At 39.1% G+C, this 14,857-nt stretch overlaps 1 protein-coding gene across 1 annotated transcript in view; it reads left to right on the top strand.

The window, feature by feature from the left end:
* The first annotated feature begins 12,267 nt into the window (after positions 1-12,267).
* sntg2 (syntrophin, gamma 2) overlaps positions 12,268-14,857 on the top strand; it is an 86,058-nt gene continuing 83,468 nt past the window's right edge. Inside the window, exon 1 of the mRNA XM_087179452.1 lies at positions 12,268-12,581. Coding sequence (XP_087035578.1) covers positions 12,513-12,581 — 69 coding nt within the window. The 5' untranslated portion in view covers positions 12,268-12,512. The remainder of the gene's footprint in view (positions 12,582-14,857) is intronic.

Here is a 14,857-nt window from a genome sequence, read left to right as displayed (position 1 = left end):
TATGCTAGGTGTTTAGAACTTCAAATGAAACTTTAATTAACTGGGAATTGGTTTTTTTTTTTTTTTTTTGTCAATGCTTCATATTGTTTCAATCAAGGCTTTAATGGCATCAGCAGTAATACATTTTCCTTCTTCATGCAGTAATTTGTTTTTGTTCTGGGTTTTTAGGTCAATTAATGAGAGCATGTGTAAGTCTTACCAGATTCACTCAGTAATTTATAACTTCTACTAGTTTCCTCCCGTGTTTGTCAGAAAACCTTGCCTCCCAATCCATGAAAATCCTGCTGTGCTCACCGCAGGGTTTTGTTAATACAGTACTCTGACTGTAAGTCTCCCCCCACCAGTGGTAATCTCTTCCGCTGTGATATTCCCCCCTCACCATGAGCCATGTTTCATTTTTTGGTTCCATGCCATGGTTTTGCATTTTTGATGGTGCGTTGGCGGGCGCGGTGGCGATGTGGAGAGGAAGAGAACTGCGGGTTTCCTCTGTGATGTCTAGCTGTGAGATTACAGCAGTGTCACCTGAGGAAACCTAGACAGCTCAGTGTGAGAGCACACTCAAGTCTTTGCTCTCGCTTGCCTGGGCCGGACATTATTTTTGATTTTTTATTCTGCCTGCTGCACTCCCAGTTCCTTTGAAGTAATTTCTACTTTACATATCTCTACACTGTATTTCTTATTCTTTCTTTCACCTCATAAAGCTACAGTAAACACATTAACATGAAAGCCAAGTGAGTGACCAGTAGATGGAGTCACAAGCCAGTCGTCCCACATGCTGAACCCCCACTTTAATGATACATCTACTCCCTACAGTACACTGTCCTGCTACTGAATTATAAAATAGAAACAGAATAGAAAACATTAAAAAGTCATGAAGTGGCCAGAGATGTTGAACATCTTAAGTCGCTTCCCTCTGTCCTTCCTGGCCTGGGATCAAACTGCTCGGACGGTCTCCACTGAGCTCTGGACTGTCCAGTCGAGGAAAATTGACACATAGCATGAAGTGACCAGCACCTGATAGAGACAGTCTCCATTAGTCGAGGATACAGATTATAAAACATCATCATGAAAATGTAATCTTCATGTGGGAGAGTTTAAACAGTCTTGAAGGACATGCTGTAATACATTTGAATATTTCATCTGCGCAATTCAGAAATTTTCAACATTAAGAGGTTTTAAGCTTTGTAGTGAACCAGATATAGTTGAGCTTTTGATGGTTTCCTTAATGCAGTTTTAGGAAAAATGTCTTCATTAGCAGAAGGCTGATAGTGAACAGAAAATGAACTGACAGGATGTCATTAACAATGTATTAAACCTGGTCAAAAGGGTCTTTTAAAGCTTGACCATATTGTATCAAGGTAGATGTCCATGTCTTGTTTGATTATAAAGCAGGTCTAGGTTCTATATTAATACTGTGAAAGTATCAAAGCGCTCTGTGCACAGAGAAGTGTACACAGTCTGTTTCCCCAAACAGCCTTAAAACAACTTGTCAGGACTTCTGTCTAACTTTGTGATGTCATAACAAAGCAGTCAGTACCTTCAGCCATGCCCCAAGCCCCGCCCACCAGGACCCACCATCCAACCTTGCAGAATTTGGTCTCTCTCAGTTTTTATCTTATCTTGTTTTAGCTTAATATCGCAATGGCTTGTAACTGATTTATAAAGCATTAATAAGTGGTTTATTAACCATTAGTGAAGCCATTAGTTGCAACTCAAAAACATGGCTTATAAAAAGTGGTACCTATTAAAAGTGGTATATAGTTTTTTTCCAGTTTTTTTTGCAATTTTCCCCATAGCATATTTTGAATATTTTCATTCTATTTTGGCACCCGGTATTTTGAAAGTCTAACCACTTCTAAGTTGAAGCTGGAAAGAGAACACAAGCTTAATGAGAAGGTGATGGGTTTAAATAAAAAAATACATTTAGAAAATGGACAGAAGAACAAAGGTTTATTGTTTATTTAATTCATAAATAAGAACAAATATGCTCATCCCTTGCGCCGCTCTGTCCAGCGCAAAATACACTTACGCAGGGAACATTGATTATGTTTCTCGAAAAAATATTATCAAAGCAAACCTAATGATTTCAGGTTTTAACTGTCATTCCAGAAAATTGCTTTTTAGGGAACAATATTATTCACATCTTCTTCAAATAATCACCCTGTTACAAAGGGCCTAATTAGCTTAATGATGGATAGAAAAGAGCAAAGACATCTTTATGATTGTTGAAAACCTCTCCGGAGCTCTCTCTCTATACAAATGTGCCCACGCGGGACAATCAAGACTGAACTTCATTCAGTTGAATACCACGGAGCGCTGTTATGATGTGCAGCAACTAACCTGTCTCAATACAAAATGAGCAGACAGAGATTTGAGCTTTTTGATTGCGTTTCCAACGGCTTGTTCCACTTCATCAGCTTTACCTGTATGTGTATCAGTATGTTTGAAGTGTTGAGAGGAGAAGCTGGTGGTTAGTGTTTCTCGAGCGCTCACTTAGTAATTCTCTGGTTGGGCTTGTGAAACGCTGCCACACGGAATAGATAAGCGTCTTTTCGCTCACTATGGTGGTGACCTCCCAGACTGCCGTGTTGTCTGAACCTCGGCGCCGTGAACATCTGCCACGGCTGCCGCAGCCCTTTTATGTATGCTTGCTTGGATATGGAGCTTCTGTACCGATGCCAAGGTAGCAAGTTCAATCTTCGAGCGGGCCAACTAGCCAGCAGTTTAAAGGCTGTGACACCTCGTGGAGACACAGCTCGTCAGTCTTTTCTCAATGAGAGCTGTAGAAGCAGTAGTTTGATCCAACTATGGGACAGTTTAGCACTTACTGCCATTCTTATATTAACAATGGATGAAAAGACTGAGTGAGAAAAGCTGGTGCTGCTTGTAGATACAAACCGACAGAGAATTATCACCCAACTGCTTTTTCTCATTTAGCTCTATGAAGCTTTTTAGCATCTTTCAGCTCATTGTTTTGCGTTTACGGCCTGCGAACTAAAGCTGCATTAACTTAATGAGGAGGATGTGCACATGGAAACAAGCAGCAAACACTGACATATTATGACCTTCTCAGTTACTGTCGTGAACATGTTTGCAAAGAGTGAATTTCATCTCGCGTAGCAGATAGCAATCATTTGGAGTCATGTTTTTTTGGTGACCCAGCAAACGTAAGTCCAATATTCACTCTCCTTTTAACAACTGCCTGCTGCGGCAAACACAGACAATAACAAATATGACTGCAAATGAATGCTAATGTTGCTGTGTGACATCTAGACTGTGTATTCAGGTAAGTTGTTTTTGCCACCTTCCCCATATCAACAGAATGAGGTGATAGTAAAGTGTTGTTGTTGTTTTTGTTCAAAGAAAGTCAGTTAAAACCAGTTTAAAGCTGCACCAATTAATATTTTCATATGAACAATGGGTCATCTTGGAATAACTGTTTTTGGTTCAGTCTGACCTCTCATCAGCAGCAGGGAGCTGTTTAGAGAAAAAACAATGATGAACTCACTGTATTCCTCCAGCACTAACAGACAAACACAGCTACCAAGTAGCTGGTGAAAACGTTGGACTGTTTAGCAGTTAAAGATGCAGATAATTCCCCCAGGAGTTATTGAAGATCCAATCATAACCAAAAGAAGAGCGAATATTGGACTTCCATTCATCAGGCTGCCACAAACATGACTCAAAATGAATGCTAATACTGCTTTGTGTCTGCTGCATCTTCAAATAGGCATATGTTTTCTATCTTTACCACAGATCTATACAGTCGTAAATATGTCGGTGATGTGTTTACAGGTTGCTGCGCTGCTCCAAAGTGGCCAAAACATCAGTTAATGTGTTAGTACATGTATTGGTGCCACTTAACCCACGGAAAATCATCACCCAACCCTGCATCAGCTCTACGGAGCATTCTAGCATCTTTTAGCTCATTGTTTTGGTTTCACTGGCTGCAACTGTTTTTGTTTAGTCTCACTAGTCTTATCAGTGTTGTTTCCAGCTGCAACAGGCAGCTGTTTTCAGCTGATAGCTGTGTGCTACCTTTAAACACATTATTGCTAATTCTAATGTTGCTCTGGGGGTGCTGGATGTCACAATATGCCCAGAACCAAAGAACTGTCTGTGAGGCTATGGTTTTTTAACAGTTTGATTGTGGCTTATTGCTATATTAATATCAGAAATGCAGAAACAGCTGACGACAGCCAAGAATGATATCCAGCCCTCTCTTGATCACGTTCTACTAAGCCATCATTCTGCATCTGCCCGCACTCAGACGGGCACAGACTCTTTCAAACCAGTCTGTTCTTTGAGAAAATGACACGCCTTCAGGACTAGAAGGCGTGTCCCACCACTGACCGCTCTCACCTGTGGCACTTGTCTGACTTATCTCTGGCAGCGAGAGATAAAGTCGGTGGGTTCACCCAAACAAACCACAGCGGGCACTCACGCAGCTTCATCACCGGAGAAAATGCACGAGCACACACACACACACACACACACACACACACACACACACACACACACACACACACACACACACACAGGTTTGCATTGTGGTCTGTAAGAGTCAATTTCAGCCAAGGTGTTATGAGGGCTTGGTGAATGACTCTTCATAAGCAAATGTCAATATAGAGAGTCAGTTCTGTTCTTTCATGTGCATCATTAATAAAAAGAACCTACATTAACTTCACATTCACACATTAGCTGTGGTTTTAACCTCCCCGAGCCTTCTGGCTTTTTTTTTTTTTTTGATTAATTCATCCAGGCTGGTGTTTTAGTTAAACATTTCTCTAGGCACAGCCTGAACTTTAGATATGTCTGCTATCTCACAGCTTGCTCAGTGACCCACAATTATTCAGATTTATGTAAACAAGGATGTGAGATGTTTCATCCAAGGACTATATGGGCTAATCACTTTTAAAAGGTGATAAAAAAAAATACGGTAGACATTGATATAGCTGATTAAGACTGAATATACTGATGTTAATCTTTCTTATTCTATATGAGCTCCTTTATTGTGTCTTTTCAATCAAACAGTTCAGACTAATGCCTTCAGAGTCAGCCAGGATCAATATTAAATGTGCAGGAACACGGTGTTTCTTTGAAACAGGATCTTTCTGAGAACACATATAATGGCAATAAGTACAGACTGCAGGTCAACAAGAACTCACATTAAGCTTTTAAAGAGTTTCGAGAAAATTGTCCTTAGATTTTCTGACGACCCCGGAGCACATACGCTGTTTCTGCTTAACTGAAAAAAAAAAAAAAGGAATGAATGCAGCCAGGAAATTACTCAGTCTTAATTCTTTTAGACCTCAGTGCAGCATTTGAGATTTGATCATGAAATTTTAATTGACTCACTTAAGAACTAAGGTGGGTATCTGGCTCAGTACTGAGCTTTCTTAGATCCCATCTTTCTAATAGACCTTTGTCTGTTAGACAATTCATCTCTCAGAGGCACACAGCTCTCTGAAAAGTCCCACAGAGCTCAATTCCAGGTCCCGCCTGTTTGTTCCCGTACAGTACAAGCTCCCACTTTGAAATGTATTTAAATAAAACTGCAGGTCTCTCCATTGTGCACAGAAAATACCAATTTATGCAAGCTGTTACAACTTAATAACAGCAGCTGCTAGATGTCAGATAAATAAAGGACTTACTAAAAAAAGAGAAGCTGATAAAGAAAATTCATTTTGACCTTTAAATTTGACCTTTTTAGTTTACTTTATAATTGGGGATTTAAAGGTCATCTGTAGTATATGTGGTTGTAGGGCCTATTTTTGTGTAGCACTGGCTGGAACAAAATATGTTGAGTAGTAGGCAGCAATGTAATGACAACTTATGGCCAGAGTACTGACAGATTTCTGTTATTTTTGGAGGCAGACATTTTATCACACTTTTTTTTTTTAATTTCCTTCCACTACGGCTGATTTCCATTCTACTTCTATTGAACAACAGTAGCCTTTATTAAGGCTTTGGATCCCTGAGGTTATACATTATTTGTAGGTCATAACTTTTTTTGGACAGCACAAATCAGGGTAGAAAACAAACATCTTGACAAAAGATGTAGAAAATATTGATTACCCAGAGAAAAAGGAGCACAACAAAAAAGTCATTCATTACATAAAATCCATATAGAAGGCTTCTTTTGTAATTTATTCATGACATTATGAGTGCTGGTGGTGAAAATGTTGTAAACTGTAGTCTAAAGTTTAGTTTATTACTTGTCAGAAGTTCCTGCTCAGGGATTTCATCATCTTATTAGAGCTGGTGAGGCAAGTGTGTGTAATTGAACAGTTTAAATTGAAAGGAGAAAAGAAAAGACAAGACAGAGAGGGAGTATGACACATGACAAAGATCCCAAGGCAGATGTGAACTGAGAGCAACATGAGTTCATGGTTGCATTATAGCTCAGCAGGAAGCCACTCAATCCATCTGTGCTGCCAAACACCTATCAATAATGGAACTAATGGGAAATGGAGAGATGATTTCTTCTGTTAGCGTCAGTTAAAACCCTGTCAGCTGCCAGATGTTGGAGAGGCATTTGACTTAAGCAGGCTAGAGAGTTACAGTTGTCTCTGAACAATGAACATTTTTCAGATGATTTGTAACTCAAGTTTGAGTTGATTTTTATTTCAAATATACTGCCCTACAAAGAGAGAGCATTAACTACAGAAGCAGTGAAGCTGAGACAAAACAGTTTCAAGTTGTAAGGCATGACAGCAAACTAAAACTCATAGATTTGTTGTAATGGTTTTATTTATGTCTTTTTAAGCTGATTATTTTTATCCAAAAACTACATAATTTGCTAATAATACATGTAGTTTAATGCAGTCTATCAACTATCAACTATCTTAGCTTCTTATACATTTTAACTAGTTTGTTTATTATGTATTATTTACAGTCAGTGTTTCTGTGATTGTCTGAGGTTTTGTCTGTCAAAGTACTATTAATATTTATATTGATATCGATATGAGTAAATGTGTGATTTAAACTTAGCTTTACCACACCAAATCCCTTTATAGATTCAAAAACTGAGATAGCAACTACTGAGCTCTGCTAAGCTAGCTACCTTCAGCAGGACTTCCTTTTCCAGAATGAAACTGCTGCCTTATTTAATTATATGGATTAACAAAGTGAATAACCGAAATGTCACTCAAAATGTATGCTTTTCATTTACAAATAACAACTGGAGGAATATCAATAACATTGGGGAATTTACTTTAGTTTTGAGTATAGCTAGCTGCTGCTATCTCACAGTTGTCTAGCGATCTGACTATGTTTTTAACTGTGTTTCGACTTGGTTTTAGGTCTGTTTTGTAGTAGAAAATTTTAAAAAGCTGTTTTCAATGTAGCAATGAAGAGATATCTAACTGTCCTAAGTATAAAGCTTAGCAAATTACAGTTGGGAAGTATTTTGTTTTGATAACAGATGGTGTTACTGGCTACAAATTGTACTTTTGTTTTGCTAACGGCACTGGTTTAGGGGCAATGAGAGGCAGCAGCAAAATTTCAAAGTTGTTTCTGTTTATGATTAAACACCTAAAACTAACAGTGTTCTTTTTAGCCTCAGCTGTTCTTTTAGTAATTAGCTGTTAATAGCTGTTAATTAACTGTTAGCATGCTGGCACACTAGACTAATATGATAATAATATGATGAACATGGTGAACATTATTCCTGCTAAACATCAGCCTGCAAGCATTGTCAGCGTCAGTATGTTGCAAATGTTGGTATTTAGCTCTTTCAGCACCACTGTAGCTACTCCAGCCCACTCTTGTGAAATCTGGACTGAAATGATAATTTACTCATGCACCTAAGCATCTTATGCCTGTAAACAACAAGGCTTGGTGGAGCAAATGTTGCAATTCAAGGACTGAATGTTATGTTTCAATGCATACATTTGGAGAAAAAAATAGTTTTGTCTGTGAACATTAGGAAAGTTCTTCAAAGGTTTGTATTGAAGAACAAAACTTTGAAATGAGGATATGCATGTTTAAGTATTGTAAACAGTGTGCCCACTTGAGATTTGAAAATATGGCAACTTGTTAGAAAATGCAAGAAAGAATAAGACCTTAGGCTGAACTTCTATTAACCCTGCCTCTGTTATTGTCTGCAGTCTGTGTGTTGTCTGATAAGTTTCCAATTTGAACAGAAAGGGGTTTCACAGTACAAGAACTGAACCAATTAACAGCAACGCCCCTTAATGCCAAGCAAGGAATTCAGCCACATGAAGGCTGTGCTAAGAAATGGAGGGATTAAAACAGGAGTTTCGCCTACATTCACTTACAGTACTAGACTCTTTAATCAGGGCAGACCCAATTCTCGGTATTGTTCAAAAACTTGACTGAAAAGTCTCACAAATGCATTACTTGTCAGAATTGCAAGTTCTGCCTACCTGCTTCCTTTGGAGGAAAAGTTTCAAAGTTGAAAGTTAAAATTGGCTTCTGCAAGATGTTTCCAGTTCAGCCTCCCAACCACCTGTTTCAGACTTTAGTGGGAACAAAAAACACCAAAGGAACATATGCTTCATCAGTCTCAGTCACAGAAACGAATAAAGGTCAAAATGACAAAATTCTACAGAAACTGGTCCACCAGAAATTATTTTTGAATGAGGTAAGGATCCCTAGAAAACTGCTTGTCAACATTTTTGGTGGAGTACTATTTTCAATTCCAGAAATATGCTTAGAAACAGAGTATTGAATGTAAAACACAACCCCAGAAACCTGAACATTTTTAGATATAATATGAGAGAAAGACAGTCACTTTGAAGCTTTGACAAAAGGTTTTCAAAGCCCCACAGAAGTTAAAGATGCAAGAGAAAGATCTAGAGCAATACGCTCGCAGCTGAGAGAGGGGCTGACAGAGCTTTAAAAAAAACTGATTGATGGTCGGACATATGGAAGTCTATTTTTTTCACAGTGATACCAGATGCTACATCATACTGGAATATCATTTCCCTTCATGATATGGGAATTTTGCAAGTTTGATTTCATATCAAAAAATTCTGCTGAAATGCTGAGGTGAAATACAGACATCTTACCACCTTATGAAGGTTTGAGCTACAGATTTAACAAAACTGAACTCAGATGCTGGTGCAGATGTTTGGGCAATAACTATATAAATCTCAGAATATTAGAAATCAGTCATGACTGGCCAAAACTGTTGAGGGTTGTTCAGGTTGGAGGACTTGTTGGGGAGAGCAGGTAGAGCATCAGCAATAGCCGAGCTTGAGGAAAGAGTGGAGGACTGTTGCCAGGAGAGGATGGTTGACACACAGGTTTATACAGTAGCTGACTCGCATGTACTAATTAATCAGCTGGTTAGCTGGTTAGCTGGTTAGCATGCTAACTTCAGTAGATCTCTGCAACACAACAAAGTGTAGTCTAAGTTGTTATTAAGTTGTGGGGTTGATCCAAAGAGGTTATTTCGTCCTTTGATTGTCAAAATTCATGATTAGAATGCAACAAGGTATACTGACGTATCTCTAAACAGGAAACACATCACACGGGCATTTGTGTTTCATATACTCCCTGGAAATAATACAACTACTAGAAAACTTAATTTTATTCAAGAAAACCTGCATTTGACAAAACGTATTTTCTAGCCCAGAGTTAGCTGAAAAGATTGATACCACTCTCATAGTTGTTTGCTAAATATGAAGCTACCAGCAGTCAGTTAGCTTAGCTTACAGTAGCATAATGACTGAAAACAAGGGGAAGCAGCTAACACAGCTCCGTCCAAAGTTAACATAATCCATATTACAGCACCTCTGAAGATCACTCATGAACATTTTAACCTGGTTTGTTTAATTTGACCAAAGTCCTGTAGTGTAAAAAACTTTTTTTGTGTGTTTCAATGTGAAATGTGGGAAATGTTGTTATCTTTTGACAAGTTAGGCTAGTTATTTCAACTTGATTCCAGTGTTTGTGCTAAGCTAACCACTAAAGACCGCCAATTGTAATTTTTACATTTCAGTTCATGAGATATTTGCTTGTGAGCTGAAAAGATGCTGTTGAGTGCATTTTGTTACCATTGAATAGAGCTATCTGTTTCCAGTCTGTAGCTGCTGGTTGGTAATCTTAATGTGTTGTGTTGAAGGTTTCTCCCAAAGTAAACATTCATGACCTTATTTCTTCTTGTTTTCAGAGTAAAGCTGTCATTATTTTTGTCCTAAAGTCCTTAATTCAAGCAGAAAATGGCCAGGTCGGAAAGCGCAAACAAAATCACTGGGTCAAAGAAGCAACCAAACTCAATGCATTCAAATGACTACTGGCACTACTGGATGAGCCATTTTTAACGATCTTGTTGCGAACAAGATCCTGGGCATTTTGAGCTGTCTTTAGGGTCTCTGTGCTACACTTTCTCTTAGTGATTTGTGGAGCTTAGTGGTTCTTTTTTCTATTCTTGTTGAGACAGAAAGTAAGTGTGTTAACACAGCTGCCTTGATTTATTTTTGAGGCTGTACAGCAATCAAGTTTGACACAGTCCATCAGTACTGTTATCAGCGTATTTACTAAAGGAACCTTAGTACAGCGGATTGAAAATGCATTTCTGTATTGTGAGCATTAAGCAATGCATTCATTTTCTTTAGATGTATTTTAATATATTAACTGCTTTATTTAAGGGGTACATAAAGTGTGGTATGTACATTGTCTTAAGAGAGTGTCCATGCCCCTTTATTTGTTTCACATTTTGTTATCTTGCAGCATCATACCAAAATAAGTAATTTTTGCTAACCCTTTTGCTCTGATACTTGAAATTGAGCTCAATTGCCTCCCATTTCTCTTGATCATCTTTGAGATGTTTCTACACCACCTGTGGTAAATTCAACTGATAGGACATGATTTGGAAAAGCTCACACCTGTCTATATTAAGTCTCATAGCTGACAATGCATATCAGAGCAAAAACCAAGCCATGAGGTGGAAGGAACTTCCCTGCAGAGCTCAGAGACAGGATTGTGTTGAGGCACAGATCTGGGGAAGGCTACAAAAAAATATCTGCTGCATTGAGGGTTCCCATCAGCACAGTGGCCTCCATAATTCTTAAATAGAAGGTGTGGAACAACCAGGACTCTTCCTAGAGCTGGCCGAAAATCTCTTACTTCTGAGCTTTCTTTCAAACATTAAAGCTTTTTTTTTTTTTCTTTTTACCTTTGCGGCTCTGCTCTGCCTGTAGAAATGTTTAAATAAAACCCAAGGATGCATACTGAATTCGAACTAGCCAACAAAAGGTTGAGGGAGATTTCGCTGAAATCCATAACAAGTGCTAGAACATCATCTCATCAGATTTTGCAGGTAAAAATATAATTCCAGGAGTGGATGTCTGTCATTGAAGTATGAAGCTAAAGTAGGTTTTTGTAAGAATCACACCTTTTCCAATCCTCTGATAATACCTTTTCATACTCTCTGATGATAGTGCTTTCCTGTAATATAGTGCACTGCAGCGGTCCTTTATTGTAACCCTCCCAGATATATCTAAACCTCTAATCCTAAACATAAAAAACACAAAGGAAAAGTCTATCACTAATTATAGACTTGTAGCCATACAAAGTGAAGCCATCTGTCAGGTGCAGTGTGCACTTAGGTGTTTGAGAGTCTATTTACAACCTCTATTACTCCTGATAGTGTGATGTGTAATGGGAAGAAGTGCCATATTCTTTGTATAGACCTTTTCATACCTCTAAAATCCAAAGTTAAATCTGAAGGTTGTAGGAGTCAGACAGCAACACCGGTTCCTTCAGGCCAGTGATAAGGAGTCAATGTTAAGGCTGGCTCAAATAATCATCTCTGACCCATCTCCCCTCCACCAGAAAAATGAGCAAAGCCCGCTCCCCTCAAGCCATGCCTTTAAGTGTTCCCAAATGTCCACAGAAACTAATGTGTGCCAGCACCCATTAAGACCTAACATGCTCAGGGTAGCTGGCAAGCTTCACCTGACTGACTTCTAGTCAGCTCTACACTGATCTCTCATTTTGTTGTTTTGTATCTTGGTGATGCAAGACTAATTTAACTGATTGTAATTTACCTCACCAATATAGTGCTACTGCCGCCACTCCTGGCACTAATTAAAGACAGAAAAATGATATATAGCCGTGATTTATGCTGATTAAACGCCATTATGCACCCAGAATTTAAATATCAGTGAATGGGTTAACGTCCTGTGGTTTGACGCAGGAATGGTTAATGGGAGGACAGGCAGCAGGTGGAGAGACATGCAGACTGATGAGCAGCAGCAGACGAGCCACAGTGTGCTGACAGTTAGGGCTGAGCCGGAGAAATAAGCAAAGATCGCTGTGACTAATTTGTCTCTGCAGCAGGCAAAATTGTTGTAATTGCAGGACACACGCAGCTTTACATGTTTGAAAAAAAGCCTACTAGAGCGCATAGGCATGGTTTCTCCGTCTGACTCTGTCGTTGAACGGGACGCCGGTGAATAACACTTGCATTCAATTGCTGGATAAATGACTTGAAAAACTCTCATCGAAGTCAGCGGACAGAGAAAGCGGTTTTATGGGAAATGAATGTGACCGGGAAACAGCAACCTGAGCTGATCGAGCGACCCGCCTGCCTTTTGGTTCCAACTTCGGCAAGTAAACCTGTTCATTAACATTTATTTGAATAAACTTAAAGCACAGATCAATTTGTCCTATTCCCTTGAGATGCAGTGTGTGAAGGGGCAGCTGCACGCCGTGCTATTCTTTGATGTGCAGCGGGAACTCCAGACTACCTTTTAAAAAAACGATTCTTTAGCTTTCCTTACTTACAAACACTTGTGAATTGTTATCTGGCTTTCAGATGTAAATCCTTTCCGAATCAGTAGCAACATCTGCATAGTTCGGCCTATATCTAAAAAAACGTGGCGCTCTTACATGTCAAAACTGACAACTTTTATAAATAGCATTCAAAAATAAGTCGCTGTCCATCTCCAATGCAAATAACGTTACATCTGCCAGGGCAGGTGCAATTGATGTGTACGAGGCTACAAGTTTAGAACAAATTTCGTTGAAACAGGGCAGTGCATCGTGTCCAGTTCATCGTAACATGTAAGCCGAAACCACTAGAAGACCATGCCAATTTCCTAAAGTACCTCTGTCTCATTGTTAAAGTCATGTTATTTGAATGATAATCAAGTACACGTTGGATTAGTGGATGCGTGAATGGAGGCTGGTGGGACGTTCCTTCCTTGTGGTAAAACGGCGCGTTTTGGTTGATTGTAGTTTGATAGGTTGTCATACAGACACACAAACACTAGAGTGGCTTAACTCTTATAACTTTATATATTTTGGACGTTTCTAACAGGATGGTGTCAGGATTGGCTTTACTTCCCAAGAGATCTGAATGACCAGGAGCCTCTCTGTGTGTGTCTGTGATTAAAATATAAAACAGTTTCAGTGAGTGCCAGATTAATGTATTGCCTGGTCCCTGTACAACTCTTGTTCCTCAGTTATGTGATGACTGTGCCATTATTTACCTTTGTCGGACACAGACATTTATGTACTCTCTTCAGGACTTCATACTTAATTGGGTACTGTGGTTAGGCTACTTGAACAAGGAAACAAATGATTTTGACCTTTTTTTATCAACCTTTCATGTTCACTGTGTAGACTGTTTAAAGCAAAATCTAACACTCGACATCATATGTGGCCTAAAACACAATCTAATCAGAAACGAGGGGATATTATAGTATACAGTTCTACATCTTTGCATGGACACCTTCCATTGCTTTCCTGTCCCCTTAAGTCATACATAAAGTTTTTAATATTTGCTTCAGTAAACAGATCCTCTTGGTCTAAATATAACCCATCACTTGCAGCATGCAGTTCAAGGGCCGGCCTCTCATTGCCTCCACTGGACACATAGCACCTTTAACTTCAGTAGTCCCTGGAGTCCTGCATTGTGGGCACTTTCTGTTCACAAAGCATTTGCTTTTAAAACTGGATACCTGAGCCTCAAGGGACACTAGTCTGCAGCTTAATTCTGCTTAGAGTGTGTTCAGTTTTCACACACATCCCACTCTCCATTTACCACTGACTGATGGCTAAAATTATACAGTAAGCAGAGTTTTTTTCTTGTTGCAGTGGACTCTCCCACAAACACTGTTATGTCTGTCATGCCTGTCATCATGCGCGTTTATGATCACCTGGTGTGCAATCTCAGGGTGTTAAGCACGGGCTTGATTGTGCTTCCACAGTAATTAAACTCAGGATTTTGCAGGTCCTTAAACCATTTTAAACAGAAAGGCTGCGATGGGCTCAGTTTTATGGCTGAATTAATGTGGACAGTTGTGAAATAATAATAGTTTTTTTCACATGCAGTGTCCTATATTATCTTATCACTGCATTCCTGACATTCCAGAATATTCAAGACCCTGATTTTGCAACACAAAATGCATTTCTAATGCTGTGGCAAATACTATTGGGCTTCATGTCCCAATGCAATTTATTTCCTGGGATCCAGTTCTTACTCTGCCAATTTACATCAACCCTTATAAACAGGTCATGTAAGCCTCGTCTCTTAATTATTTGTTTTTGGAAATGACCTTCAATCAAATTCAGCCTCTGGAACAAGCTCTTTTAAAAATCTTACATTTTGCTTTCTGAAACATGCAGATAAACTGACTCCACTTCAGTGATTGGCAGTCACTGATAAATTAGATAAAAGGCCTGGAGAGGCACTCCTCTCCTCTTTTTATTGTCAGGATTGCACACTCAGTGCATATTAGTTGTCCTCTAATGATGAAGTTTTCGAATCCTGATTAGTATGAAGATTCTCAGTAATCCAAGGCACAGGAGAAGTAAGAGGTAAATCAAAGGCAGCTTGCTCTTTAGAGTAAAAGCTGGTTCAACAGTTGTTAAGATACAG

This window comes from Seriola lalandi, unplaced genomic scaffold (genome assembly GCF_002814215.2).
Source record: "Seriola lalandi dorsalis isolate HSWRI2012SDOR001 ecotype SW California unplaced genomic scaffold, Sedor1 jcf7180002054842, whole genome shotgun sequence".
Classification (NCBI taxonomy): Eukaryota; Metazoa; Chordata; class Actinopteri; order Carangiformes; family Carangidae; genus Seriola; species Seriola lalandi.
Note: the sequence above shows the minus strand (reverse complement) of the source record. Positions and strands in the feature narration are given on the sequence as shown.